Genomic DNA, 27,510 nt, shown 5'->3' on the forward strand with positions numbered 1-27,510 from the left:
GGGGTTACTCCTGGCTCTGCACTCAGGAATCACTCCTGGCGGTGCTCAGGGGACCCTATGGGATGCTGGGAATCGAACCCGGGTCGGCCACGTGCAAGGCAAATGCCCTACCCACTGTGCTATCTCTCCAGCCCCCAGACATATTTAAATGTCATCTCTCTGTGGGTATGTGTATTAGCACCTACGCCTGTACCATATGTGTAGGTATCCTTGGGTGGACACGTGTGAATAATATACTTTTGTATGTTTTGGGCCACACCTGGCGGTGCTCAGGGCTTACTCCTGGCTCTGTGCTCAGTAATCACTCCTGGCAATGTGCAGGGGAATCTGGGCTGCCAGGGGCCAAGCCTGGGCTGGCTGCCCGTAAGGGACGTGCCCTCCCCACTGTGCTGCCTCTCTGGCTCTGTCACCTTAGAAAGATCTTTTCTCCTCTTTTCCTGTTGCAGCGTCACTAGTTGCAAAGTCTGATTTTTATGTACTTGCTTGTGGCACAGGCAGTGACACAGATGACATTCCTCTCAGCAAGGGGCACTGCTGGTGGCCATACTGAGGCCTTGCACATGCCAGGCAGCCACCGCACCACCGAGCCACATCCCTGGGTGCCCGCAGATAAGCTTCCACAGGGCAGGAATTTGCACATTACATGCGACATTCAGAAGGAAGGGGAGTTTTCAGGGCTCCCAATCTTTTTTTTGGTTTTTGCTTTTTGGATCACACCCAGCGATGCTCAGAGGTTCCTCCTGGCTCTGCACTCAGGAATCACTCCTGGCAGTGCTTGGGGGACCCTATGGGATGCTGGGAATCGAACCTGGGTCGGCCTCATGCAAGGCAAACACCCTACCCGCTACTTCTTATCTGCTGGAGTACTGTCACTCCAGCCCCAGGGCTCCCAATCTTTTTTTTTTTTTTGAAATAAACAGATTTTATTTGGAGGATTTTTAAGGTGTGGAGGGGGAGAGAGAGAGAGGGAAGAGAGAGAGAGAGAGAGAGAGAGAGAGAGAGAGAGAGAGAGAGAGAGAGAAGTACTCAAGAGAGAACAAGGGCTTCTCCAAGGGCGGAGAGAGCCCCTACACACATACCAGCATTAGACACGAAAGCATGAAAGGACACATCCCAAGAGGGGAGATGCGGGCGACACATGTGCTCAGGCACCACATGTGCTCGGCCACATGGGCACAAGCACATAGGCTCGGGCAGCATATGCAGGGGGCTCCCAATCATATAGTAGAGATTGAGGTTAGTAGTTTATTTCTCCTGCACACACAGACACACACACACACACACACACACACACACACACACACACACATCCTTTTCACAGTACAGGTTCCTGATAAGCATATTGTTCCTGGCTTCCCGTTTTGTTTCTGTTTGGGGTCACATTCTGCAGTGCTCAGGGGCTTCTCCTTGGACTGAGCCTTGGGTTTGCTGCCAGGCGTGCACAGGGCAGGTGTGGTGGTCACAGCGCTTGGACCTGGGCCCCTGCCCTCAAACCCACGCTCAGCCCTTGGGGCAGCTCCCTGGTCCTTGTTTTTTAATCATTAGAGAATATTACAGCTTTTTTTTTTTCATGTTAGTATACGTCGATCCACTTGACTTTATTTTTCTTGGTGGCTTTGCTTTCGTCTTCAGTGTTAGCCAGGCATTGTTGACAAATGTTGTTTATTTGTTTGCTTATTTATTTGGGGGGAGGGGTGGGGTCATTCCAGGTGGTGCTCAGGGCCTCTCCTGGCGCCATCCCCGCCTGCCTCTCTGGCAGGTCCTCTGTCTCCGCTCCTCTCCCCCCACTCCCTTCGGCATTGCTGGCACCATGTTTTGACATTGATCTATATATATCTATATAAAGAGATATATATGGCCGACCCGAGTTCGATTCCTCCGCCCCTCTCGGAGAGCCCGGCAAGCTACCGAGAGTATTCGATATGCCAGACACAGTAACAACAAAGTCTCCAATGGAGACGTTACTGGGCCCGCTCGAGCAAATCGATGATCAACGGGAGGGCCTTTATTTGTTTATTATTCTAAAGAGATATATTGCTATATCTCTTTATTTGAGGGGCCCAGATTTCAGGATACATCTGATGGTCCTCAGAGGCTACTTCTGTGTTTGGGGTCGCTTCTATGGGGCTTGGGGCCCCTGCCGTGTTGGGGACACAACCCAGGCCCTCCTGCACGCAGAGCCTCTGCTGTCTCACTGGTTCTCTCTGCTCCCACGTTGCCATGTTAAATAGAGTTTCTTGTTTCTGACACAGTAGTTCTATACAGTTTTATCCTGAAAATCCTCCAGGTCATTAGAAAGTCTTATGAGAACCTCATTTGCAGTAAACACGTTAGAGTTATGCTCCGGGGCCCTGGAGACACCTCACAGGCGGTTCTGCATGCTGAGACCAAGGTCTGATTCCTGGCACCACAGGCCCCCTAAGCCCGCCCGGAACAGCCCTGAGCCCCAGTGCAGGCACAGTCCCTTGGCACCAGTAAGTGTGGCTTGTGATACACACACACATGCACGCACATACACACGCTTGGTGGTGCTCAGGGGTTACCCCCGGCTCTGAACTCAGGAATTCCTCCTGGCATTGCTTAGGGGACCCTATGGGATGCCGGGGATCGAACCCGGGTTGGCCTCATACAAAGCAAACGCCCTCCCCATTGTCCTATCACTCCAGCCCCATACACACATACTCTAAACTCACATGAACATAAACACACAGGCAGACTCATACAGGCACATTCTCACACAGACACGCCCAACACGCACAATGCACATGCTTCCACATACACGTGCATACACTTACATGCATCTACACACACGAGTACACACATGCACACATTCACACTCACAACACACATGCTTATATACTCTCTCACACACGGACGCATACACACACTCGCGCCCAGTGATGCTTCAGGAGTCTTTCAGTGCTCCCTCTGGCCAGTGACTTCTGTCCAGGGATAGAGCAGTTGTCCATTGTGGAAATTTGCAGTGTTGGGATTCTCACCTCTTTGAGATTTTTTTTTCCTCCCTCCCAGCCACCATATCTAGCACCTGTGCCTTTGGGGACAGCACCATGATGCCTGGCATCTCTGTACCCTCTGCTCACGAGGGTACCATCCCCCTGAGTTTGGGGGAGCCTGGGTGCGGGGCGTGGTCACTGGTTCCCAAGCCCCCGTTCCCGCAGAGATAAAGACCACAACTCAGGCCTGCGTGGCTCTAGCTGGACTGTCACAGCTCCCGCGGTGCTGGACAAGAGTGCAGGGGGCCGGGGTGCTGTGTTGGGAGCTGGGCGGCAGGATGGGGTGAGACCCCGCCTGCCACTGCAGCCCTCAACAGCCACGGCTGGGCGTGCCCAGAGATGCGCAGGAACCAAGGAGACACCTTTCCTTCGCTAAACCAGATGACGGGACTTGGGGTGCTTTCACTGCAAGGCTGCCCGTTCATCCGTCACCCTTTCCATGCCAGTCCCGGACCAGGGCAGGAACAGTAGCGGCTGTGCCTATGGGATATGCCACCTGGGTGGGGGGGACATAGGGAAGTGAGCCCCAAGCTGTCTTGCACGTGGCTAACCCAGGTCTGATCCCCAGCACCCCCGATGGTCCCCCACTCGTGCCAGGAGTGACCCCTGAGTATCGAGCCAGGAGTGAGCAGGCCAGGTATGCCCCAAAACTAAATTAGTTACTGCGTGCACATACCCTGAAATAATCGGGGCTTAGAGGAGAGTTGAGTTTTGTCGGGAATGAAGAGAACGTGCTTTCATGGAACCCCAAATTCTCAGATGCCCAATACTAACTCTCCCCTTGGCAAGTAGGAATTCATTCTTTGCTTGTGTTTTTGTGGGGCGGGGATTGGGTTTGGGGCCACACCCGGCAGTGCTCAGAGCTTACTCTTGGCTCTGAGCTTGGGGTTTATTCCTGGCAGGCTCAGGGGACTATATGGGGTGCAGGGGGTATAACCTCGGTCAGCTTTTGTACAAGGTAAGTGCCTTCCCCCCTATCCTGTCTCTCCAGCCCCAAGGAAGTAGGAATTCCTTTGTGAGGGTGGTCTGTGCAAGGTGACCCAGACAAGGGGTGGTGGGACAAGGGAGTGGGAGATCTTAGGTCCAAACACTCAGGCTTCAAGGCTGGAAAGACAGGACAGCAGGGAGGGCACTTACTTTGCATGTGGCCGCCCTGGGTCTGATCCCCACATCCCATATGGTCCCCATGCACTGCCACGAGTGATCTCTGAGTGCAGCTCCAGGACTTAGACCTGAGCATCCTTGGGTGTGCCCCCCTCCCCCCAAAAAAGGGAGAGAATGTGCAGGCGTCATTGTCCCCTCACGGATCGGGCCGCAGGTTGACGCCTTTGTACACGAAGACGTCCAGAGCCTGAGGAAGAACGTGCAAGACTTGCTCGCCAAGTTGCAGGAGGCTGAGCGGAAGCACCAGTCCGACCGTGTGGCTTTTGAGGTGAGATTCGGGATTTGGGAAAAGGTGCCTGCAGGGTTGGGCTGCTGTGGAGATGCCAGTGACTGTCGTGACACACAGGCTTCACGTTTTTCTGGCTGAGTTTCCTCAGCTGGAAAAGCGAGGCTGTCTGTCTGCTGGGCCCTCCCTAGAGATTTACAGCTTCTCCTCCCCGGCCAGCTCAGCATTCCGGCATCAGTGCCTGATTCTCTGCTCCCTCGGAGCGGAGTGTTGGGACCCAGCTTGGGGACTGCAGCTCATTCAGAAGTTGTTTGTGGGAGGTGTGTCCCCAAGCCCAGGGTCTCCCTGGAACACGCAGTTTGCTGACTTGTCTGTTTCTGTGCTTGTTCCGTCCCCTCTGCAGAAGTCAGTTCTCACTTGAACACTTTTCCCCTTTTTCTTTCTTTCTTCTTTCTTTCTTTCTTTCTTTCTTTCTTTCTTTCTTTCTCTCTCTCTCTCTTTTTGTCTCTCTCTTTCTCTCTCTCCCTTCCTTTCTTCCTTTCTTTCTTTTTTTCTTTCTCTCTTTCTTGCCACATCCAACTGACCTGTTTTACTGAGATGCAGTTAATAGTGTGAGGACATATGGGAGAGAGGGAAGAACTCTTTCCCCTTCCCCAGACGTACCCACTGCCCCAAATAAAAATTACCAACTATTTTTTTAAAATCTCTTTTTTTTATTTTTTGCTTTTTGGGTCACACCCGGCGATGCTCAGGGGTTACTCCTGGCTCATGCACTCAGGAATCACTCCTGATGGTGCTCGGGGGACCATACGGGATGCTGGGATTCGAACCCCGGTCGGCCACTTGCAAGGCAAACGCCCTACCCCTGTACTATAGTTCCAGTCCTCTATCATTAAATTTTATTTTATTTTATTTTTTTGCTTTTTGGGTCACACCCGGCGATGCTCAGGGGTTACTCCTGGCTCATGCACTCAGGAATCACTCCTGGCGGTGCTCGGGGGACCATACGGGATGCTGGGAATCGACCCTGTGTCGGTCATGTTGGCTGCGTGCAAGGCAAACGCCCTACCTGCTGTGCTATCGCTCCAGCCCCTAAAATCTCATTTTTTTTAAAGAGTAAGTTTTATTCAATAAAAATACTTCTTTGTTTCACTAAAAATAGTTGTTTCTGGGAGCTGGAAAGATTGTACTGTGGGGAGGGCATTTGCCTTGCCTGCAGCCAGCCAGGATTCAATTCCGGATGCTCTGAATAGTCCCCTTGACACCACCAGAATCCCTGGAACCCCGTATGATCCCTGAGCACAAAGCCAGGACTAAGTCCTGAGCACAGCTGGGTGTGGCCCAAAACTAGAATAAAAAAAAAAAGAAGGTGCGACTAGATTATGAGAGATTAAAAACATCTCCAAGCCCGTGGAGCGTGCCAAGTTTCACTGTTGAAAGCGTGTCTGAAGCAGCCGCTTTGCATATGGGAGGCCCAGGATTCGATCTTGGCACTGCGTGCCGCCCCCTGACCACCAGCACCAGCTCCTGAGCTGCTGGCAGTAACCCCTGTGCATGGCCAGGTGTGGCCCCAAACAAAAATGAAACAGAAGGGAATACTGTCTGGGAGAGAGCGAAGGACTGGGGTGCATTCCTGCGTGCAGAATGACAGAGCCCGTCTCAGTCACGTAGGCCCAACCCCCAGCCCAGCTGCAGTGGCCTTGGGAGTGGCCTTGGGACTATCAACCTAAGGAGAATCACGTCCCTGGACCCAAGTGCATGGCTGGGAGTGACCCCCTCCAAATGAAGAAAAATCTTAAAGTAGATGATGTTACCCATACTTTGATTATAAAATGAGGCAAACCAGGCATTTTCGTGTGTGTGTGTGTGTGTGTGTGTGTGTATGAGTGTGTTGTGAGCCATCTGTTGTTTGCTCTTGTTCATCTATCTACTTGTAAGATTTTTGTGTCATCAGTGTGTAATGCGAGGATTATGTCTTGCAGAGACATGCTAGGAACGGACGTTTAGAAGAAGGCCAGCTGTTTCTCTCATGGGCCCTAGAGATCCTATTTGGAGGCAGGGGAGGAAGAAGGGTGCTGAGAATAATTAGCCACCGCTAGAGTATTTGAAGTCTCACTTTAGCAAGTAATTTAACCTCCGTAAGCATCAGCTTCGACTCTTGTAAAAAGAGCTCATGAAAAAAAAAAAAAAGAGCTCATGAAATGAGTTTGCAGATTGAGCAAGGCAGCTGTTGTGTACACACACACACACTCATGCACACGCCTGCTCTTGCACTCACACACAATGCTCTCACACACACACTCACACACTCACACTTAGACACACAATTATATATATTCTCACTCTTGCACTCATGTCCATTCGCATGCTCTCACAGATGCTCTCACATACACACATACAGACTCACACACCCTCATATACGTGCTTGGACTCACACTCATATACATGCTCACACACTTTTTTTTGGGGGGGGGGTCACACCCAGCGATGCTCAGGGGTTTCTCCTGGCTCTATCCTCAGGAATTACTCTTGGTGATGTTCGGGGGACCCTATGAGATGCTGGGATTCGAACCCGGGTGGGTCAGCTGCGTGCAAGGCAAACGCCCTCCCCACTGTTCTATCGCTCCGGCCCACTCACACACATGTTTACACTCACAATCTTACAGACACTCACATATGCTCACACACTCAGAGTCACACTCATACAAAGGCTCACACTTGCAGCCACATTCATACACCCATGCTCATACACACACTCACATGCATGCTCTCACATACACACACTCAGACTCACACACACATATACATGCTCTCACATACAGACACACACTCAGACTCTCATACACATGTGTTCTCTGTCTCTGTCAATCTCTCTCTCTCTCTCTCTCTCTCTCTCTCTCTCTCTCACACACACACACACACACACACACACACACACACTTTTAGAAGTAGAACCAGGGGCTCTGAGCCGGCCTGAGTACCTGCTCTGCAGGCAGGAGTCCTGGGTCTGATCCTAGGTTACCACAAGGCCTCTCAAGTGCCACAGGGTATGACTCTAAATAATAAAAGGGTCATAAATGACATGATTCACTTTATTTTTCTCAAGTCGTTTGGATTCGAGGCAAGACTGAGATGCATTTGATTTCAAACACAGTGGCTCCAGCCGACAGGCATTTGCTGTATCTGTTTCCGATTCCACAGCTGAGAGAATGCGGCCAGGCATGTGTCAGCCGAGTGACCGGCTCTCCTTGGCCTTCCTGGGGCAGAGCAGGAGGAAGGGGAGGTCAGGCTGGAGCACTGCTCTGACCGTGAACTCTGGAAAGAAATTTTTGCATTGAGAAGCAGTGTATCATACTTGCCTATCTTGGCCAGACTGGGGGTGGGGGGGGTCTCTTCTAGTCTGACATTTTGAACTTGGATCAGAAATATTCTGAGGGTCAGAGCGATACACAGCGAGTAGGGCACTTGCCTTACATGTGGCCGACCCAGGTTCAATCCCTGCCACCTCAAGTCCCGCCAGCAGTGACTCCTGAGTGCAGGGCCAGGAGTAATCCCTGAACATCGCTGGGTGTGACCCCCCCCAAAAAGCAAACAAAAAAGAAATATTCTGAGCCAAGAAAGGCTGAGGCCAGGGGCCGGAAAGACAGTCAGAGGTTTCAGTGCGTGTGGCTGCCCCTAATTGGACCAGGGCACCGCATGACCCCCACTGACAGGTGTGGCCATGCCAGACCAGCCTGTGTCTTGCAGGCTCCTGCCGCTGTGCTCACTTGCTGGTGTTGCAGAAGGGGCTGCCCTCAAGCCCGGGGGGCACCAACCCCCAGCTCTTCCAGGCTAAGGTGGGCTGGCAGCCTCCTGTGACGAGATGTTCCTTCTGGGTGGAACTGGCTTAGCTGTCCGTTTGGCAGTGAAGTGACCTTTTTCCTTTGGGATTTGATGGTGGTCCATGGTCTGTCAAAGCTATGCCGGGTGCAGTATTTACACACAGAGACCAGGCGCCTGGCCTTTTGCGTCCTGCCTGGGGGCTGCCCTGTCCCGGGCAGATGTGGGGTGCGGGCCTTTTGCAGCACTCCCAGTGGATATGACTCTGCGTTGTTTTTCTAAGCTTGGGGTTAGCGAGAGAAAGACCGTCCGTTCCCGTGGAAACAGTCTGTCCCCCAGGCTGAGTTCCCAGCCTGCTGTCAGGAGGGGATTGGCAGCAAGCTGCCTGTGGACAGGGCTGGGGTGCGGCCACCACCCCTCCTCCCCTGCTGGCCTTTCTCCTCCCTGGCTCTGGCTTTGGGAGGAGCTGGACAGACTGGCTGCTGACGATGTATTTTCCCAAGGCTGGCTGGGCTGTTGAGAGGTCACCAGCTGCTGCTTTAACAGGTGATCGGGGAATCCGCAGAGGCAGCTGAGGGGGATTGCAATGAATGGGCAGGGGGGCTCTGACACTAGGCCATTCGCCCGGGGCTGAGCCTTGGCTGCGTCAATTGGAGGTTTGCTGTGATCAGTTCCCATCACTGGTTGGGTTAGTTTTTGTTTTTGTTTTTGTTTTGTTTCAGTGGTGATGGTGGTCGGGGGAGTTTCTGGGTTTTGCACAGGGCTGAGCTCTGGCACTTTTCCTGGTGCGTAGGCCTCGGCTGGTCCGGTGTGATGTCCGTAGCCTCAGACCTGCACACAGTGAGCAGAGTCCAGCCTGCTGCAGGAAGGCGGGGGCCGTGGGGCTGGAGAGACATGTCAGCAAGGAGGGCACTTGCCTTGCACGTGGCTGATCCAGGTTTCATGCCTGGCACCCCAGAGGGTCCCCCAAGCACTATGAGGAGTGATCCCTGAGTGCAGAGCCAGGAGTCAGCCCCAAGCATTGCTGGGTGTAACCCAAAAATAGATAAATAGGGTGGGCACTGTGTGTCCTCCTTGGTCGAGCCCAGGGAGGCCCCTCACCCGGATGTAGAGACTCCTCAGGTCTCTGAGCCGGACTGAGGAGTCACTGGCAGAACGCCTGGGGGGCGGGGAGGCAGCTTTCTCTCTCACTTTTCACGCTAAACTGCTCCTGCTGGGAGGTGCTTCTGAGTCTCATCCCTGCATTACAGGTGACGGTAGGGGCAGGCCGGGGACCCCGGGCCGGAGTGCACGCTTTGCAGGCCAGGGTCACAGGTTTAAGCCCTGGCCCCATGTGACTCCCTGAGCACTGCTGAGAATATCTGGGCAGGAACAGCCTTGAGCCCCATCAGGCACAGCCCCAACAAACAAACAAACTCTCACTGCTGCTGGCCTTTTCGGGGCTCGATCCCCAGGTCCTTGGCGGCCTTCCCCCGTGCCAAGTGCCAGCTGAGCAAAGGTGGGGAGGGACGTGGGGTGCTCTCCCGGGTCATCGGGTTTGGATTAGCACAAAGGTCACAGCCTTGGGTCCTATCAGGTGGGGGCGTGGAGGTGGGCACCTCGGGTCCTGCTGCCCCTGCCTTGGGCCCCTGCCTCTCCTCACCCCTCCCTTCCCCCGGGCGCTGCCCGGCTCACGGCCCCGCGTCACGCAGTCCCCTGTTCTAGGTCACCCTGAGCCGCTACCAGAGAGAAGGGGAGCAGAACCACGCGGCCCTGCGGAGCGCCGAGGCCCGGGCGGAGCAGAAGGAGGAGGCCGCCGGGCAGCTGCAGGGGCGCCTGCTGGCCATGGAGACGGTAGGGGACACGGGGCCCACCCGAGGGGGCGCCGACACGCCTGTCTCACTAGCAGCGCCACTAGAAGTGTTTGCGTGGTGTGTGTGTGTGTGTGTGTGTGTGTGTGTGCGCATGTGTGTGCATGCGTGTGTGTGTCTGCATCTGTATGTGTGCATGTGTTTGTGTCTCTGAGTGTGTCTGTGTCTCTGTGTGTGTCTGTGTGTGTGTGTGTGTGTGTGTCTGTGTGTGGAGGCAGTGGGGGTGGAGGCTGGGCTGGCTGTATGAGGCTTTGGAGGCTGTTCCCCAGTGCTCGGCCTGGCTACTCGGGTGTGGAGCACTGCTCGCAGGGTCCCGAGAGCAGTGGGCGAGGCTGGAGGCTCCGTGCACCAGGGCAGGTGCCCGTCAGACCAGCTGGCCTAGCCCCCAGCTGCCTCGCACAGTTGCAGCGGCTCCTGCCGCCTCCTTATGCCCAGTGTCCTTCCCCCGGCCCGTAGGAGCACCAGGCCTTACTGGCGAAACTGAGGGATCAGGAGCTGTCCCTGGAGGAGCTGCGGAGCAGGGATGCCAGCTGCCAGGCGGAGCGGGAGAAGTAAGGGCCCCGTCGTGCGCGGCTGCACGGAGGGTGGCTGGGCTGGGCCCACGTCGCCGCCCTGAGTCACCGCACCCGGGTGTGCGTCCTGGGAGTCGGCGTGCATGGGGCAGTTTCCACACAGGCACGGAGTCAGCGAGGCCGGCATCCCGCTGGCATTCTCGTGGGTGGGTGGCTAAGAGCACATGTTGCCCTCCGCACAAGAGGGTGGCACAGTTCGACCCCACCTCAGAGGCCAGGCACTGGCACATGGCTGACCCAGGTTTGATCCCCGGCACCACTTAGGGTCCCCCAAGCACAGCCAGGAGAAAAAGGAACAGTCACTCTGAGGTGAAACAGAACAAAGGCTTCCTGGAGACACTCAGTTCCCTGACAGACACCATCCACAGGGCGCGGGGCCTTCCCTCTCTCCTGGACTCTCACTTAGCCGGGACCCAGGCCAGGGAAATCTCGGGGGGACATGGGCTCGGTGGCTCGGTGCATGCCTCGTGTGTGAAGCCCTAAGTTCTGTCTTCAGCACCACCGTTGGCCAATAAGATCTGGAATGGAGGGGCTGGAGAGACAACAGCAGAGGGTGCATGTCCCGTACACTGGGGACCTGGCCGATCCCTGTGACCCACTAAACTCCCCTGGGCCCCAGCAGGCAGGATCCCTGAGCTCAGAGCCAGGCATGAGCCCTGAACCCTGCTGGGTGTGGTCCCAGGCACCCCCTGTCCCCCGCCCCACACACACATACTCTAAGAAAGCTCTGAAATGGTAAATCAGAATTAACACCGGTTGTTTCACTTGACTTCCCTTGTATCAGTTGGATCTTTCCCATCCTTGGCAAGGGCCTCTCCTGGGCTCATGTGCTGAGGCCCAGCAGTGCAGGGCGGGGTGGGTGCCGTTCCGGGGATCTGGCTCAGGGCTTCTCCACACAGAGCACCGAGGGTCCTGGGCTCTGCCCAGACACTTCAGTGCTTGGGCCCTGTGATGAGGTGCTGCTCAGGCCGACAGTGCTCGGGACCTCTCGGGCCATCCCGGGGATCCAGCGAGGCCCCCGGCACCCACCATGGGTGCTTGCACGTTTCCTGATCCCCCAAGCCCCTCCAGCCCCCCACTTCGATATTTCGGGATGTCCTGCCGCCACCTTGCTTCCTCAGGCAGAACTGTGTCTGAGGAAACACCCCGGGTCCAGGACTGTGGCAGGGCCCGGAAGCGTCTTCGCCAGGCCTGAGTCTCTGGCCTCCCCCGCAGGGCCGCCGGCCTCGAGAAGGAGGTGGCAGGGCTGCGGGAGAAGATCCGCCAGCTTGACGACATGCTGAAGAGCCAGCAGCGCAAAGTCCGGCAGATGATCGAGCAGGTAGCGGGCCGCTGGCCTTGCCGTTCCCTCACTCTCCGGGGCGCTGGGTGTGTCTTCCTCGATGCCCCATACACACGGAGGGTGGCCAGGAGCCGGGCCGGTGACGCTGCCCCTCTCCGTTGTGTAGCGTTTCGGTGGTGCTTGGTGGGTGGGGTGGAACCTGAGTTTCTGCCCCACCTCTAAGTGTTTTGTCTTCCTTTTTTTTTTTTCTTTTTTTTTTTTTTTGCTTTTTGGGGTCACACCTGGCATTGCAAAGGGGTCACTCCTGGCTCTGCACTCAGGAGTCACCCCTGGCGGTGCTCGGGGGACCCTATGGGATGCTGGGATTCGAACCCGGGTCGGCCGCGTGCAAGGCGAATGCCCTACCCACTGTGCTATCTCTCCAGCCCAACATTCAACTTTCTCTTTTTTTAATTTTTTTAAATGTTTGGGTCACACCCGGCGATGCACAGGGGTTACTCCTGGCTCTGCACTCAGGAGTCACCCCTGGCGGTGCTCGGGGGACCCTATGGGATGCTGGGAATCGAACCCGGGTCGGCCGCGTGCAAGGCAAACGCCCTCCCCGCTGTGCTGTTGCTCCAGCCCCTGTCTTCTTTTCTATGGGAAAAGAAGGGAAGGCTGAACTCTTGGGCCTGGAAACTGCCAGGAAGCTGGGACTTGGATCCTGGCAAACCCATTTCTGTCTAGTGACCCACCTTTGGATCTCACAGACGGCTTCTGCCTTCTCCAAGCAGAGCTATTTGCAAGCTGGCTTCAGGGGCGAGGGGCGCGGGGGTGGGGGGCGTGTTTCGCCCTGCCGGACCACTTGTGCTCACTCCTGTGAGGTGAAGATTGTGGTGTCCCCTGCTGTGTCCAGTAGAACCCTTCTGAGAGCAGACACTCAACACATTCTTATCGAATCAGTACTTTATTGGTGTTTCTTTAAATCTGGTGGGATTTTTAAATGTTCGCATTTTGGTTTTGGGTCACACCTGGCAGTGCTCAGGGTTTACTCCTGGCTCTGTGCTCAGGGGACCGTATGGGATGCTGGGGATTGAACCCGGGTCAGCCACACGCAAGGCCGACGCCCTCCCCACTGTGCTATTGCTCCAGCCCCACTAATGGAATCTCTTAACTTAATCATCCGTTATTTGGAATTATTTCGGTGTCCTAGCACCATCCCTTGAAACACGTAATGACTCAAACGAGGCTTTCACAGGAAAGCCCGGCAAGTCAGAGTGCGAGGCGCTTGTCTTGCCTTTCAGCTCCCTGGGGCCCCCACCCCCAGACCCATGAGTGTGTGATGGTCGCTCAAAGTGAGCTCCACTGTCTCCCACATATTCGCAGCTCCAGAACTCAAAAGCTGTGATCCAGTCCAAGGACAGCACCATCCAGGAGCTCAAGGAGAAGATTGCGTATCTGGAAGCTGAGGTGCGTGTGCGGGGCAGGGCCCTGGCTCGGCCTGACGCCCTGCGGTGTTGGCTGTGCTCGGCTGTTCTGCCACTCGCGGAGCAAACGATTTTCCAAGAACCTTTGCACGTCGCCAACATTGGTGAGACCCGTCCAGAGTCCCGGAGCTGAGTGCCAGCCTCATTGCAGGACACAGTGACTCACGGGCTGGTCCCAGGTGCTGACAAGAAGCCAGACTCTGAGGGATGAGGCAGCCGGGGGACCCAGCGTCTCCAGCTTTTCCCGTTCATGGCCGCTCTCCACCCAAGAATTTTATGTTTTGTTTTATGTTTTGTTTTGTTTGGGGGCCACACCTGTGGTGCTAGGGGCTTATTCCTGGCCCTTCACTCAGGGATCACTCTGGGTAGGCTCAGGGGAGCATCTGAGAATTGAGCCTGGATTGGCCACCTGCAGGGTAAGCATCCTACCCACTCACGCTGGCCCATTTATCATTATTCTTTTTTATTGTTGTTGTTGATTTATTTTTTATTGAATCATCATAAGATACACAGTTACAAAGTTGTTCGTGTACTCAGTCACACAGTGTCCCAAGACCCGTCCCTTCACCAGTGTACATTTCCCACCCCCAGAGTCCTCAGTCTCCCTCCTGTGCCCCACCAATTATTCTTTTTTTTTTTTAATTTTTATTAGTGAGACATCATGAGGTACAGTTGTAGACTTACACATTTTTGTGCTTGGGTCTCAACCATACAATGATCAAATACCTATCCCTCCACCAGTGCCCATTTCCCACCACCACGGATCCCAGTATCACTCCCACCCCCCACCCCCCCATCCCACTCTGCCTCTGTGGCAGGGCTTTCCCCTCTGTTCTCTCTCTCTTATTGGGTGTTGTGGTTTGCAAAAGAGGCGATGACCCATCCATTATTCTTAAATAAGAAAAAATGGCAATGTCACCAGTTTTATATATTATTAGTAGTAAGGTGCTGAAATAAAATTACCTTAGCCCCCTTTTTTAATAAAAGGGGGGGCTGACGTGATCGCACAGCAGGTAGGACACATGCCTTGCATGCAGGTAACTTGGGTTTGATCCCCAGCACCACGGATGGTCCCCTGAGCACCACCAGGAGTGATCCCTAAGCGCAGGAGTCAGGAATAAGCCCTGAGCACTGCCAGGTGTGACCCCCAGATCCAAAAGTGTTTTACCCACTGTATTCTCTCTTTGACCCGAAGCGGGAGAAAAAGAAAAAAAAAAGCAACCCCCCAAATACTTAAATAGCTGTCATTTAGGGCAGGTGAATCGCCAGCTGCCCAGAGGTAACTGGACACAGGCTGTAGTCCTAGTGGATGTACAGAAACAACAGCATCCACGCCCTTGGGGACGAGGTGGCCACCAACAGTGGTGACCGTGGCCGTGTGGCACGGGGACACCCCTGAGCGCCTCGAGTACGGCCATGGTCAGAGGCTATCGCCACTCCTTCCTGTCTGCAGAACCTGGAGCTGCATGACTGCATGGAGCACCTGAGGGAGAGGCAGAGCAGCCCCGGGGGCTTCAGCACGCAGACGCGGGCCAGGACGGAGAGCACGGGCAGGTGAGCGTGGGGTCGGGCTGCGGGCAGCTGCGAGGGACAGCCAGGACAGGCCCTCACGTCCCGCTGAGTCCTGTGGCCTCGGAGCCGGCCTGTCCAGGCCCCGCTCGTTTTCACACTGGCTTAGAGCAGACCCCTGAGGGGCCCAAGTGTAGCCGCCAGAGGTCAGGGACCCCTCGGGTCATGTGTGCCGGGCGGGAAAGGCACCCGTCTCTGGAGAGGTATTTATTAATTTTGTTGTTTTGGGGCTACACCCAGTGATGCTCAGGAATTATCCCTGGTTCTGGGCTCATGGGTCACTCCTGGTGGGACTCGGGGGACCCTCTGGGGTACCGGGGTCAAACCAGGGTTCGCCGTCCAAACAAGTACCCTACCCACTGCACTGTAGCTCCAACCCCCTAGTTATTTATTTCTAAGAAAATCCCCAGAACCAGCCAACAAAAACGCAGGCATCCTAGCCCTGGCACTTCCCAAGCCCCCTCCCCTTCCCGCCGCAGAGCCCTGCCCGGGGTGCGGGGCTGGGGCTTCAGGGTGGCACAGCCGTGCGGGCCGGCCTTGGTTCCCAGCGGGTCCCTCTTGGTTTCCAGCGTGAGAATCTCGAAGCCCCCCGGCCCGAAGCCGCTGCCGCTGATCCGGGTGGTGGAGACGTGAGCGGGGTCCGCTGCGCTCAGCCTGGGCCGTGGGACGCCTGTGACTCGCCGCCTGGACGCCTCTTCCCGACCTCCTGCAGTGGCACCCCCGGAGCGGGCTTGAGGCGTCCAGCCTGTCCAGACGCCTGTCCACTGCAGCCGGGCCGGAGAGGACACGCGCCCTCTGGACACCTCGGTGCTGAGCCGTGCCGGGGCCGGGCGGGGCCCTTCCTCCTGCGGCACCTTCTGTTCTCTGGTGACGCTGCCCTGCCCAGCCCCTAGGCCAGGCCCTCCGCCCGGAAGTGGAACTGCTGGTGGACCAGATGTCCAGGGTGATGGGAGCACTCCAGGAAAGGAGCTCCTGCCACGGCGCTCACTTCCAAGCAGTGGTCTGTTCTCTTCAAGCCACTGCTGACCTGGGCCTCTGCAGATGGACAAGGGGCCACCTGCCGGGACCTGACCGAGGCTGAGGACCTCGTGGGCTGTGGACAGCCGTGGCTTTGGGGACGTGGCCGATGTGTCTTCGTGGAGTTGCTTTTAGCCAGAGCTGCTGCAGACCATGGACAGGGGCGGGGCTTCGGCTGCTGCCAGGCCCCTCAGGGTCCCCGGGCCCACACTCCACACCGCCAGGCACAGGCTGGTCTGTCTGACCCGTTCTCCCCGGGCACATGTATCTCCCCGGGGCGCTCCGTGTATTTATTTCGCTAAGTTATTTTCACTCTTGCTGACATCTCACATTTCACCTCATCCCAAGGCTTCTCCAGCCTTCTCACACTGGGTCTGGGTTTGCAGACGGGCGTGATGGTGAGCGAGCACAGTATGCTTTGTGGTTTATATTTGTGGGATTTTTTTTTTAATAGGGGGACACACCCAGCAGTGCTCAGGGCTTACCTCTGGCTCTGTACTCAGGGATCCCTCCTGGCGGTGCTCGGGAACCATATGGGATGCCGGGGATTGAACCTGGGACGGCTGCGTGCAGGGCAGATGCCCTCCCTGCTGGCTGACGCGCCGGTCCCCAGCACAGCATGCGTTCAACTTCTCTCCTCTGCCTTCCTCTTGGGATCAGGTGTGCCCCTCTGGACGGCAGGCGTCTCGGGGTGTGTCTGGGGGAGCAGGCGCTCAGGACCCCAGGGGAGGTGTGAGCCCCTCTCCCGCCCCCGTGCACACTGCATCTGAACTCCCTCTTCCCCATCTCCGAGTGACTCTTCACCAGCGTGTTTGCTTCAGGTCTCCTGGAGCATAAGGAGATCCAGGGATCATACATCTGAGAAAAATTCAAGCACAGCCAATGGAGGTTAAGCCTCTGGGTCATACTCGCTGCAGACCAAAAGCCTTAAGCCCGCGTGTTTGTGTGGGTCTGTGCAGCTGTACCTGCTGGTTTCTGGTGGTGTTCATCCTCTTTCCTCCTGTGTCAAACATGATTCAGACCCCATCATCTCCATGGGCCCTTCAGTTCTGATACTTCCCCCTGTAACATAGTTTTGTGTGGTAAATTTAATAAATTATGTTAGTGTTCCTCTTTGAACTCCGGGCCTCTATTCTTCTTCTTCCTTGGTTTGGGGGCACACTGGCAGTGTGTGAGGACGTCTCCTAGCTGTGTGCTCAGGGCTTTCCCTGGGGGGGTTGTTTTGAGGGGTCCATGTGGTGCTGGGGATTGAACCCTAAACCTGCACTCAGCCCCCTAAGCCATCTTCCTGGCCCTGACCTGGATTCTTCACTGGCGGGGAAGGATGAAAGCACGTCACTGGCCTCCTGCAGTGGGGGTGTTTGAGTTTGGGGTCTCTGCTCTGAGCACTGCGGCATGAGAACTCACAGTACCTGGGGGTTTGCATGTTCTTCCTCTCCCTCTTCCTCCATTTATATTTGTATTTTTTTGGGGGGGTCACACCTGGCAACGCACAAGGGTTCCTCCTGGCTCTGCACTCAGGAATCACCCCTGGCAGTGCTCAGGGGACCATATGGGATGCTGGGAATCGAACCTGGGTTGGCCGTGTGCAAGGCAAACGCCCTACCCGCTGTGCTAGTGCTCCAGCCCCTATATTTGTATTTGTGAACTGAGGTTCTGTGATTTACAATATTGTTGATGATGGGTTCTCATGTACTTGACTTGAACACTGCCTTGCCAATATACCAGCCTCCCCCCCCCCGCCGCAGCTCCCAGCACTCAGCCCCTCCCCTGCTCTGAAACTCCGTTGTGTGCATCCATATTGCTGCAAATTGTGTGTGTGTGTGTGTGTGTGTGTGTGTGTGTGTAGCCCTCTTTTTGTAGTGCCAGGGATAGAACCTCGGACCTCACACTCACACATGCAAGGCAAGTGTCCCGTTGGCCCAGAGTGTGTCCTTTAGCTCTGTGCTCTCAGTCTCCCTAACTGCAGTGTGGACCCTCCCTGGGCCGGCAACCTCGTGAGCTCTCTGGACGTTTCTCACTGTCCTTCTCAGCCGGTGAAGAGCCGGTCCAGGCAATAGGCCCTGTGACTGCTTCGAGATTTATGCATCAGCACCCAGGGGTGAGTGTCTCTGAGTCCTTTGCAAGAATGAAGAGCACGTTACAGGTGCTGGCTGTGGCCCTTTAAGGGAGGGACTTGAGATTGTTTCTGGGCATTCTTCAATTAGTCCAGTTTGTTTTTTTCCTTTCTGCCCAGAATGCAGTTCACTGCAGGGCTCAGTGGGGAGGTGCTGGGGGCGGGGGCAATCACTGAATTGATAGAAATACTTTTTGCACCAAAGAAACTAGAAATGCTGTCCCCCCAAATCTCTGACCTTGTTTCCTTCCTAGCCCCCTTTCTCCTTTAATTTAAAGAATAAAAAATTGGGATTTTTCTTCCCCTCTGCTCCTGCACCAGTTCCCAGCCAGGCCTCGGAATGTTCTGGGGAATCGTGCATTTCTGGAGGGGCTTCGCTCTGTCCTCTCCAGCAGGCTCGCCGGCAGGGCTGCCTTGAGATCCTGCTGCTCCTTAGAGGGTGAGAAAGGGGGTGACCCAAGGGGCCACGAAGAGAGGTCAGAGCCGGTTGCTGAGCACAGAGAGGGGCTGCGAGCCCTGGGCCCGGAGCACGGCAGGGTGAGCCAAAATTCCTCTTGGAGATGGGAAAGTGTCCCAGAGAAAATCAGGAGGCTACGGTATTCTGTGTGCATGTGTGTGCCAGCATCGGACCCAGCCTGACAACGGGGGATCTCTCGGGAGAGCAAGGACCGGCTCTGGCGGCCTCGTCAGCTCGGGGAAGAGCGAGGCTGATCGCTGCCCTGACCCAGCCCCTGCTCCTGCCGCTGGTTCAGCCGGCCCTGAGCCGGGCCTCGGCGGGGCTCTGCCCTGAAAGCTGTGTGTCTTCTGGCGCTGCGTGTTGAGAACTGCCCAGACAGGCAACCTCATCAACAGCCTCCTGCAAGCCTGGAGCAGCCCAGCGTGGGAACCACTGCCAGCCCGGGCTCGGAGCCGCCCAGACAACAGCCGGGCCTCCCAGCCCCGCCCTGAACAGCAGCACACACACGGCCTCTGCTCGGGGCGCGGAGAGCTGTAGTTCCAGCGTGACCACATGCCTGGCACGCACAAGACCCCCAGTCTGGGGCTCCGTACAACAGATCATCTCTTCCAGCACAACTGAGTGGCTCTGATACCCCCCCAAACACACACACACACACACACACACACACACACACACACACACACACCACAGATAGGCCCAGGGGAGAGGCCTAGACGCCCATCCCTGCATCAGCACCATGGGTATAGCCCCTTGGAAAAAGAAAATCCTATGCCAGAGAGATGGTGCGGGAGGTGAGGCATTTGCCTTGCATGCAGCCCACCCTGGTTCCATCCCCTGCACCTCATATCGTCCTCCAAAGGCACCTCCAGGTGTGACCTTTGAGCACAGAACCAGGCTACTCCCCCCCAAAAAAGACAAAGAACCCTGGGCTGAAGAGAGCTCAACAGGCTTCGTGCAGATTCCTCATGTGGGACCCTGGGGGTCGTTCCCCAGTACCACAGGGTCTCTGAAGCACCATTGGGATCCACCTCGAGCACTGTGCTGGGGGTAGGCTCTCACACTGAACAGAACACAAATACTTGGAGGAAGTGCTAGTTCCAACCACTGACGCTTTGGAGTGTTTTATGCATGGTTTCTAAAAAGCACACACCGATGGTCTCATAAGACCCTTCCAGGGTCCGGAACGATGGTGCTGTGGGGAGGACTCTTGCCTTGCCCGTGGCCAGCCCGAGATTGATCCCCGGCATCACATATGGTCCCCCAAGCACCGTCAGGAGTGATGTCTGTGCACAGAGCCAGGAGTAAGCCCTGAGCACCACCAGGTGTGGCTGGAGCGATAGCACAGCAGGTAGGGCATTTGCCTTGCACACAGCCGACCCGGGTTCGATTCCCAGCATCCCATATGGTCCCCTGAGCACTGCCAGGGGTAATTCCTTAGCACAGAGCCAGGAGTGATCCCTGTGCATTGCTGGGTGTGTCCCAAAAAAAAAGAAAAAAAAAACCACACTGGGAAGAGAAAAAAAAACCCATCATAGGGTACATTCCAGAATTTAACTGTGGGAAAATGCTGTGACATGAGAGGTTTTAAAGCTGCTTAATTTGACTGTGGAGGGTCATCTCCCCTGTTGTGGGGAGCTGAGTCTCTTTAATCAGTTTTCAGATGTGTGCTGCTATTTTGGGGGGCCTCTGCTAGCCCCCAGGCTCCCCTATTCCTCGGAGCCCAGCATCACCGCTCTGGGCTGAGTCTCCAGAAGACTCTGACCCAGCAGTGTTAGCTCGGGGCCCTCGACCTCTTTTCTCATGCTTGATTTAGAATTCCAACTTTGCCAAGCGAAATGATTTCCTCTCTCCCCTGTCCCCATTCTGAGCTCTGTGGCCTCGAAACTCCAGCTTGGAGAAGCTAACTGTTCGAGTGCTCGCCTGACCTCCCACACCTTTTCTCTAAGGAAAATTCTCACACGGGGAAGGATGAAGATGTTCCAGAAAGGTGAGTAACAGTGCTCTGCCTGTTGACAGGAGACTTGCTTGGAATAGAAATACGTGTGTGGCCTTTTCTGCCGGGGTTTCTCATTCCAGAGGCTCTGGAATGAGCAGGATTGAGAGTGGATGGCACCAGGATAATTAATTTCTGTAACAACATGTTGGTGGCCAAGTTTCAGACCGCAGGATCTAAGTCATTAGGCCTCATGACTTAATCTGTCAGTGTCTTCACTGGGGACACATTCCAGGCCCAAATCCGTATGCCTGCATGAGTTGCGGAGCTTCAGGGTTGGGGCTTACCTGTCTCACCTCTCTATATGCTTGGGTTTGAACGGGCCTGCTAGGTAACTGTTGGAAAATGTTTGGGAAATAACATGTGGTTTCAGGAAAACCCCATTTTTGATTTTTGGCCTTTTTTTTTTCCTTTTGGTTTTTGGACCACAACTGACAGTGCTCAGGGCTGTTCACTCAGGGATCACTCCTGACAGAGCTTTGGGGACCATATGGGGTGCTGGGGCTGAAACTCAGGTTGGATGCGAAAAGGCAGGCGCCCTCCCTGCTGTCCCATCACTCTGGCCCCTTACACGGAATGTTTTGTCACCGACACTTCCTCTTACCAAACCCTAGGGATTTTCCCCCATTCCTAACAATTTCTCCCCACGTGAACCAGAGGAGCAGATTATAGTTTAACCCAGTTCTCAATTGTAATAGTCTCTGGAGATAAAGTCGGGGTTCAGTCCTACAAGACTGCTCACCCCACCCCCTTCAGATGCCAATTGTATGTCTCCAAGTTTCCTACTCACAAAGTCTGTTGAACTTGGCTAAGAGCCAGAGACGCCCATGAACTCTCTTCCCACCCAGCATCCAGTTCGTTCACTAGAACGGATCACAAAACTCAAGAACAGGGTCACACTCAGCTGCTGACTGTGAGTATGACCAGGGCCACAGCTGAAGAGGGAGAGTTCCAGAGGCAGAACTCTGACCCTGGGGCTTGGGGTGGCTGTGTCCCCCACCCAGCAGGCCTTTGAACCTTGTTCTATCAGGATTCTCTGAAGCTTCCTTGTTGGCGTAGTCAGTCACTAGCTCCCTTCCCCTCCTCTTGCCCTTCCCTGGAGAATGAAGGGTGGGACAGAACAGTCCAGTCTTCCATCGACCAGCCCCCCCGGGTCCACCCTGACTCACCTCAATAGAACAAAAGGTGTTCTTCGCTCTAACTCCTTGGCAAGGGTTTCGAAGTGCTCTGCCAGGGTGGGGAATGAAGACCAATCGGTGTTGTTTTCTTTGGGGGTATGACTGGGCCACACCCAGGGGTGCTTAGGGCTTTCTCCTGGCTCTGTGCTCAGGATCACACCTAGAAGTGCTCAGGTCTTAAGGGGTGCCAGGGGTCAAACCGGGGTCAGCTACACTCACACACACACTCACACACACACACACACACACACACACACACACACACACACACGGCACAAGCTTGACCTTTGTACTGTCTCTGCAGACCCAATCTTTGTTTGCTGTTATCTTGCAATTGGTTTATAGACTTTCCTTAGATATTTGATCTTAAAATCTGAGGGAACCAAAATTAATTGCCTTTTTTTTTAACCTCTCACACTTTATCTTAACAGACAGAATTGATTTCCTTAGTCTTTTTTTTTTTTTTTTAGTCTTCTGTTGGCCACACCCAGCAGTGGTCAGACCTTCCTCCTGGCTCCACTCAGGGATCACTTCTGGCAGGGTTTGGTGGCCCCTCTGGGCTGCTAGGGATCAAACCTGGGTTGATTGAGGGCTGGAGCAATAATACAACAGGTAGGGTGTTGACCTGAGCCCTGCCAGGAGGGATCCCTGAGTGCAGAGCCAGGCAGAAGCCCTGAGCACTGCTGAGTGTTGTCCAAGAAACAAGCCGAACAAACAGAAACCTAGATAGCTGAGTGCAAGACAAGTGCCCTATTACTGTACTATCTCTCCGACCCCTGTGTTTAGAAAATTTAAAGTCCTTTTTCCATTCTTTATCCTGTATATCCAGTTAAGTCAACATACCCTAATGTTCCCACATTGGGGGAAATCTCTTTGCCTTGCACTTCTGTCATAGTGAGAGTCACCCATCTCTATCAGCCTGGTCATCATAGGTCCCCCGCACCTGCCCTGCCCAGCCCACCCTCCTCCTCAGCATTTGAAACGTGCTCAGATACTGATTTCATCCTCTCAGGGGTGGAAGGAGAGTGTTTAACAGAACAAAGGAGACTGATGGAAAACAGAAGGGCCGTCACCAAAGAGGTGAAACTCCCCATTGGCTCAGTCTTCCAGGACCAGTCTCTATCTGAGGGCAGAGCTCTGAGACTAGAACTCAGATCTTGCGTGAAATTAGAAAGGGAGACAGCTAAGAAAGTGATGCCTGGATTCAGCGAATGGGGGACCCTTGGCATTGAAGTTCAGTTCTAGAATCCATAAAACCAAGAAATATTTGGAGAGGCAGATACAATCTAAAAAGAAATGATCTCAAAGCCAAAGGCCACCCCCATCCCCCCAGATAATTCAAAGGCAAGAACTAGGCCCTGGTAAGATCCCAGATTACTAGAGTTCAAGGTTTTGTTTTTTTTTTTTTAACGCTATTTTAAAACAATGTCATTTACACACTGCGATTTACAAAGTTGTTCATAAAACAGTCTCAGGTATCCAATGTTTCAACTCCAATCCTACCACTCATGTGACCTCTCTCCGCCAGTGTCCCCTCCCCTACCTAACCTCCCACTTAACAAATCCACTTCGTATTACAACAAAATAGCAAATGAAATTATCAAATAGATCACTGTCACTGTCACTGTCCTCCCGTTGTTCATCGATTTTGCTCAAGCAGGCCCAGTAACGTCTCCATTTTGAGACTTCTTGTTACTGTGTCTGGCATATCGAATACGTCACGGGGAGCTTGTCAGGCCTTGCCTTGCAGCCGAGATACTCTCGGTAGCTTGCTGGGCTCTCCGAGAGGGGCGGAGGAATCGAACCCGGCTCGACCGGGCTGGCTGCACACAAGGCAAACGCCCTACCGCTGTGCTATTGCTCCAGCCCCATCAAATAGATCAAAAGAAGTAAATTTGTGATCATTGTTATACCTGACAATGAGGCTATTAAAATCACGGTGCGAGGGGTCTGGAGCAATAGCACAGCGGGTAGGGCGTTTGCCTTGCATGCGGCCAACCCGGGTTCGATTCCCAGCATCCCATATGGTCCCCTGAGCACTGCCGGCGGTTATTCCTGAGTGTGGAGCCAGGAGTAACCCCTGTGCATCGCCAGGTGTGACCCAAAAAAGCAAGAAAATCAAAAAATAATAAAATCACGGTGCGAGGGTTCTCTGAGCTCGTTGGGCTGTCTGCGTTGTTTTCGAGCACTGAGTTTGGCGAACTCCTATGCCACTTCCCCATTAAGTTTGCAGAGCTACTGGGTTGCCAGTGCTGGAATTTGGAGGTGCCACTAGCACTTGAGCCGTACGGCAGGGAGGATGTGACCTGCAGCTGGCCGAGGCTCGATGGTGGGGCTGGGCCATTTCTGTGACTCCCTGCCCTCATCCCAAGAGGTCCCCCGAGTTCTCATCCCGAAATGGATCCCTCTGGGACAGGTCAGCTGCTTTGGTCTTTTCCTCTGTGTTTTTTCCCGTGACACTTCTGCACAAAGCCTGGACTAAGACCGCTTGGAAAGGACCCCTCTGGCATCAGGGTCCCACGGCACCCCAGAACACACTGCTGGGCTCTGTAGCTGCTTTGGCCTCACAGGCCTCTATTCTGTTCGCTTGGGGGCCAGACCTGGCGGTACTCAGGGCTCCCTCCCGGCTCTCCAGTCAGGCGTCACTCCTGATGGAGCTTTGAGGGTCCTATAGGGGATCAAACCTATGGGTGAGCCACGTGCAGAGCAAGGGCCTTACCTACTGGACTATCACAGGCCCCTTCATTCTTTTTTTTTTTTAATACTTTTTTTGTGCTTTTTGGGTCACACCCGATGATCCCTAGGAGTTACTCCTGGCTCTGCACTCAGGGATTATTCCTGGCTGTGCTTTGGGGGATCATATGGGATGCTGGGATCGAACCCGGGTTGGCCGCGTGCAAGGCAAACGCCCTCCCAGCTGTGCTGTCACTCCAGCCCCGCTCCCCCTTCATTCTTGAATGTCCTTTTTTCTCTTAGTTTTCTGTTTGGGGACCACACCTGGGGAACACAATTGAAATACACACCCTCCCCTCCCCCACCCGTCTCTGCATGCAAAGTACCCTCTCTGGCCCGCCGAGCATCTCTCCAGCTCTGGTTCTTTACTTAAGAGAACTTTCCCACCCCCCTGTCTTCTCTGGAAATCTTTTCTGTAACCGAAGACGAGAGCCTGGAGCCCAGTGGAGGTTGAGACCCGCTTCTCCTTTGCCTCAAACAGCGTGTCTTGGCTTCACACCAAAACTCAGCGCTCCCTGCGTTTGCAGGGACCAGCTCTCCCCCTGCAGTGACACTGGGCAGTGCCCTGCTGGACAGGCGCTCCTGCAGGCTTTCCCAGGCCTCACCCCGGCACAGCCACCCCACACCCTCTGTGACAGGGCGGGGGCTTCTTCCTGCTGCTGGCTGGTCTTTCCACTCTGCACATGTCATCGGCAGCAAGAGTAAAGAATGTGTTGACAGTTTGAGCGAACTGCCTGGTCAAGTTTTGTGCCAGGTTTCCTTACATAAATAACATCCCATCTAGAAAACAGCTTTTAAAAAAAAAACATAAAATGGGGCTGGAGCAACAGCACAGCGGGTAGGGCGGTTGCCTTGCATGCGGCTGACCTGGGTTTAATTCCCAGCATCCCAAATGGTCCCCCGAGCACTGCCAGGAGTCATTCCTGAGCGCGTAAGCCAGGAGTAACCCCGTGCATTGCCGGTGTGACCTAAAAAGCCAAAAATAAATAAATAAATAAATAAGCATAAAATGGTTTGCTCTTCAAGCTGTGCTCTGCCTTGAGCATGAAGCTCGCTGGCATGTCTCTCTGTCTCTTTCCTCATTTCCATTCTGGAGAAACCTGTGTTCTCTCTTGAGCATACACGTCTCACTCTCTCCCCTCACATCTTCCCAGTTTTAAAACAACAAAATATGTAAAAATCCATAATAAGAAATAAAAATTATCAGGGCTGGAATAATAGCACAGCGGATAGGGCGTTTGTCTTGCATGCGGCCAACCCGGGTTCGATTCCCAGCACCCCATATGGTCCCCAAGCACTGCCAGGGGTGATTCCTGAGTGCAAAGCCAGGAGTAACCCCTGTACATCGCCGGGTGTGAACCAAAAAGCCAAAAAAATAAGTAAAGTAAAGTAAAGGCCCTCCCGTTGATCGTCGATTTGCTCGAGCGGGCCCAGTAACGTCTCCATTGGAGACTTTGTTGTTACTGTGTCTGGCATATCGAATACTCTCGGTAGCTTGCCGGGCTCTCCGAGAGGGGCGGAGGAATCGAACCCGGCTCAGCTGGGCTGGCTGCGCGCAAGGCAAACGCCCTACCGCTGTGCTATCGCTCCAGCCAATCAGGGATATTACGTAGAGGAAATGACCAGATTTTGTTGAGAATGAGTGGATGAAGAAAAAAATTCCCTAAATAGCAAAGCCAAAATTGCAGAGACGTCAACATTTTGTTTTGGAGGGGGCAGTTTGGGGCAAATAGAGTGTTTGAGTTTCTTCTAGATCTGTGCCCGGGGTCTCTCCCCGTGACCCTAGGGATCAAACCCAGGCCCCCAGCATGCAGAGTTCACACTCAGCATACTAAGCATTTCTCCAGAAACGAGATGTGAATTCTTTGATTTATTTTTAGGCTTTAAGTAATTACAGCAAAAATCTCAACAGGGCAGTTGGAGAATCGGATATGAATGTTTATTTAAAAATTCATCTAGGCGCATATGCTGCCCGGGCCCATGTGCTGCTTGCGCCCATATGGCCAAGCACATGCGATGTCTGAACACATGTGTCGCCCGCATCTCCCCTCTTGAGATGTGGACTTTCATGCTTTTCTGTCTAATGCTGGAGTGTGTGTTGGGGCTCTCTCTCCGCCCTTGAAGAAGTCCGGGTTCTCTCTTCAGCATGTTACTCTCCACTCTCTCCGACTTTCTCTCCCCCTTTCCTTCAAAACCTCCAATAAAAACTGTAATTACGGGGCTGGAGAGATAGCACAGCGGGTAGGGAGTTTGCCTTGCACGCAATCGATCCAGGTTCGATTCCCAGCATCCCATAGGGTCCCCTGAGCACCGCCAGGAGTAACTCCTGAGTGCAGAGCCAGGAGTGACCCCTGTGCAATGCCAGGTGTGACCCCAAAAAGCAAAAAAAAAAAAAAAAAAAAAAAACAACCCTGTAATTTCACAGCTTGTCTACTCCTGAAATTCCTTTCTGCGAGGCGAGACAAGAACCCAGTAACGCTGGGTCCTGGGTAGCAGAGGCAGATTGGGAGAAAGGGACCGTCTTTCTCCTCCTCACTTCACATGAGCCACCCGTGGGGCCCACCCGCATCACCTCCTTTCACATGAGCCACCCGTGGGGCCCACCCGCATCACCTCCTTTCCCTTCCCTTCCTAAAACTCTCCAAATAAAATCTGGTCTTACTGGGGCTGGAGCAATAGCACAGCGGGGAGGGCATTTTCCTTGCACGCGGCCGACCCGGGTTCGATTCCCAGCATCCCATATGGTCCCCCGAGCACCGCCAGGAGTGATTCCTGAGTGCAAAGCCAGGAGTAACCCCTGAACATCGCCGGGTGTGACCCAAAAAGAAAAAAAAATCTGGTCTTACTTAAAAATAATTATAAGAATAAACAGGGGAGATGGCAAAGAAAAATGTGAAGACAGTGTAATTGTAAGGAGTCTTTGTGCTGGCAGATAAGAAGAAACATGTTACTTACACATCAGTTTTACAGATTAGACAAATAAATCCAATTTTATATATAAGCATTTAAAAAGGATGAAGGAAGCATTGCTTTTTAATGGGGAGAAATGCA

The 27,510-nt window shown here is 54.2% G+C and overlaps 1 protein-coding gene across 1 annotated transcript in view; it reads left to right on the forward strand.

The window, feature by feature from the left end:
• The window catches only part of TUFT1 (tuftelin 1), a 70,584-nt gene extending 53,486 nt beyond the window's left edge, over positions 1 to 17,098 (forward strand). Inside the window, exons 6-12 of the mRNA XM_056118538.1 lie at positions 4,333 to 4,446; positions 9,928 to 10,056; positions 10,530 to 10,624; positions 11,861 to 11,966; positions 13,293 to 13,376; positions 14,847 to 14,947; positions 15,532 to 17,098. Coding sequence (XP_055974513.1) covers positions 4,333 to 4,446; positions 9,928 to 10,056; positions 10,530 to 10,624; positions 11,861 to 11,966; positions 13,293 to 13,376; positions 14,847 to 14,947; positions 15,532 to 15,595 — 693 coding nt within the window. The 3' untranslated portion in view covers positions 15,596 to 17,098. The remainder of the gene's footprint in view (positions 1 to 4,332; positions 4,447 to 9,927; positions 10,057 to 10,529; positions 10,625 to 11,860; positions 11,967 to 13,292; positions 13,377 to 14,846; positions 14,948 to 15,531) is intronic.
• Positions 17,099 to 27,510: the final 10,412 nt, after the last annotated feature.

This window comes from Sorex fumeus, unplaced genomic scaffold (genome assembly GCF_029834395.1).
Source record: "Sorex fumeus unplaced genomic scaffold, SorFum_2.1 ptg000001l, whole genome shotgun sequence".
In the NCBI taxonomy this organism is placed as follows: domain Eukaryota; kingdom Metazoa; phylum Chordata; class Mammalia; order Eulipotyphla; family Soricidae; genus Sorex; species Sorex fumeus.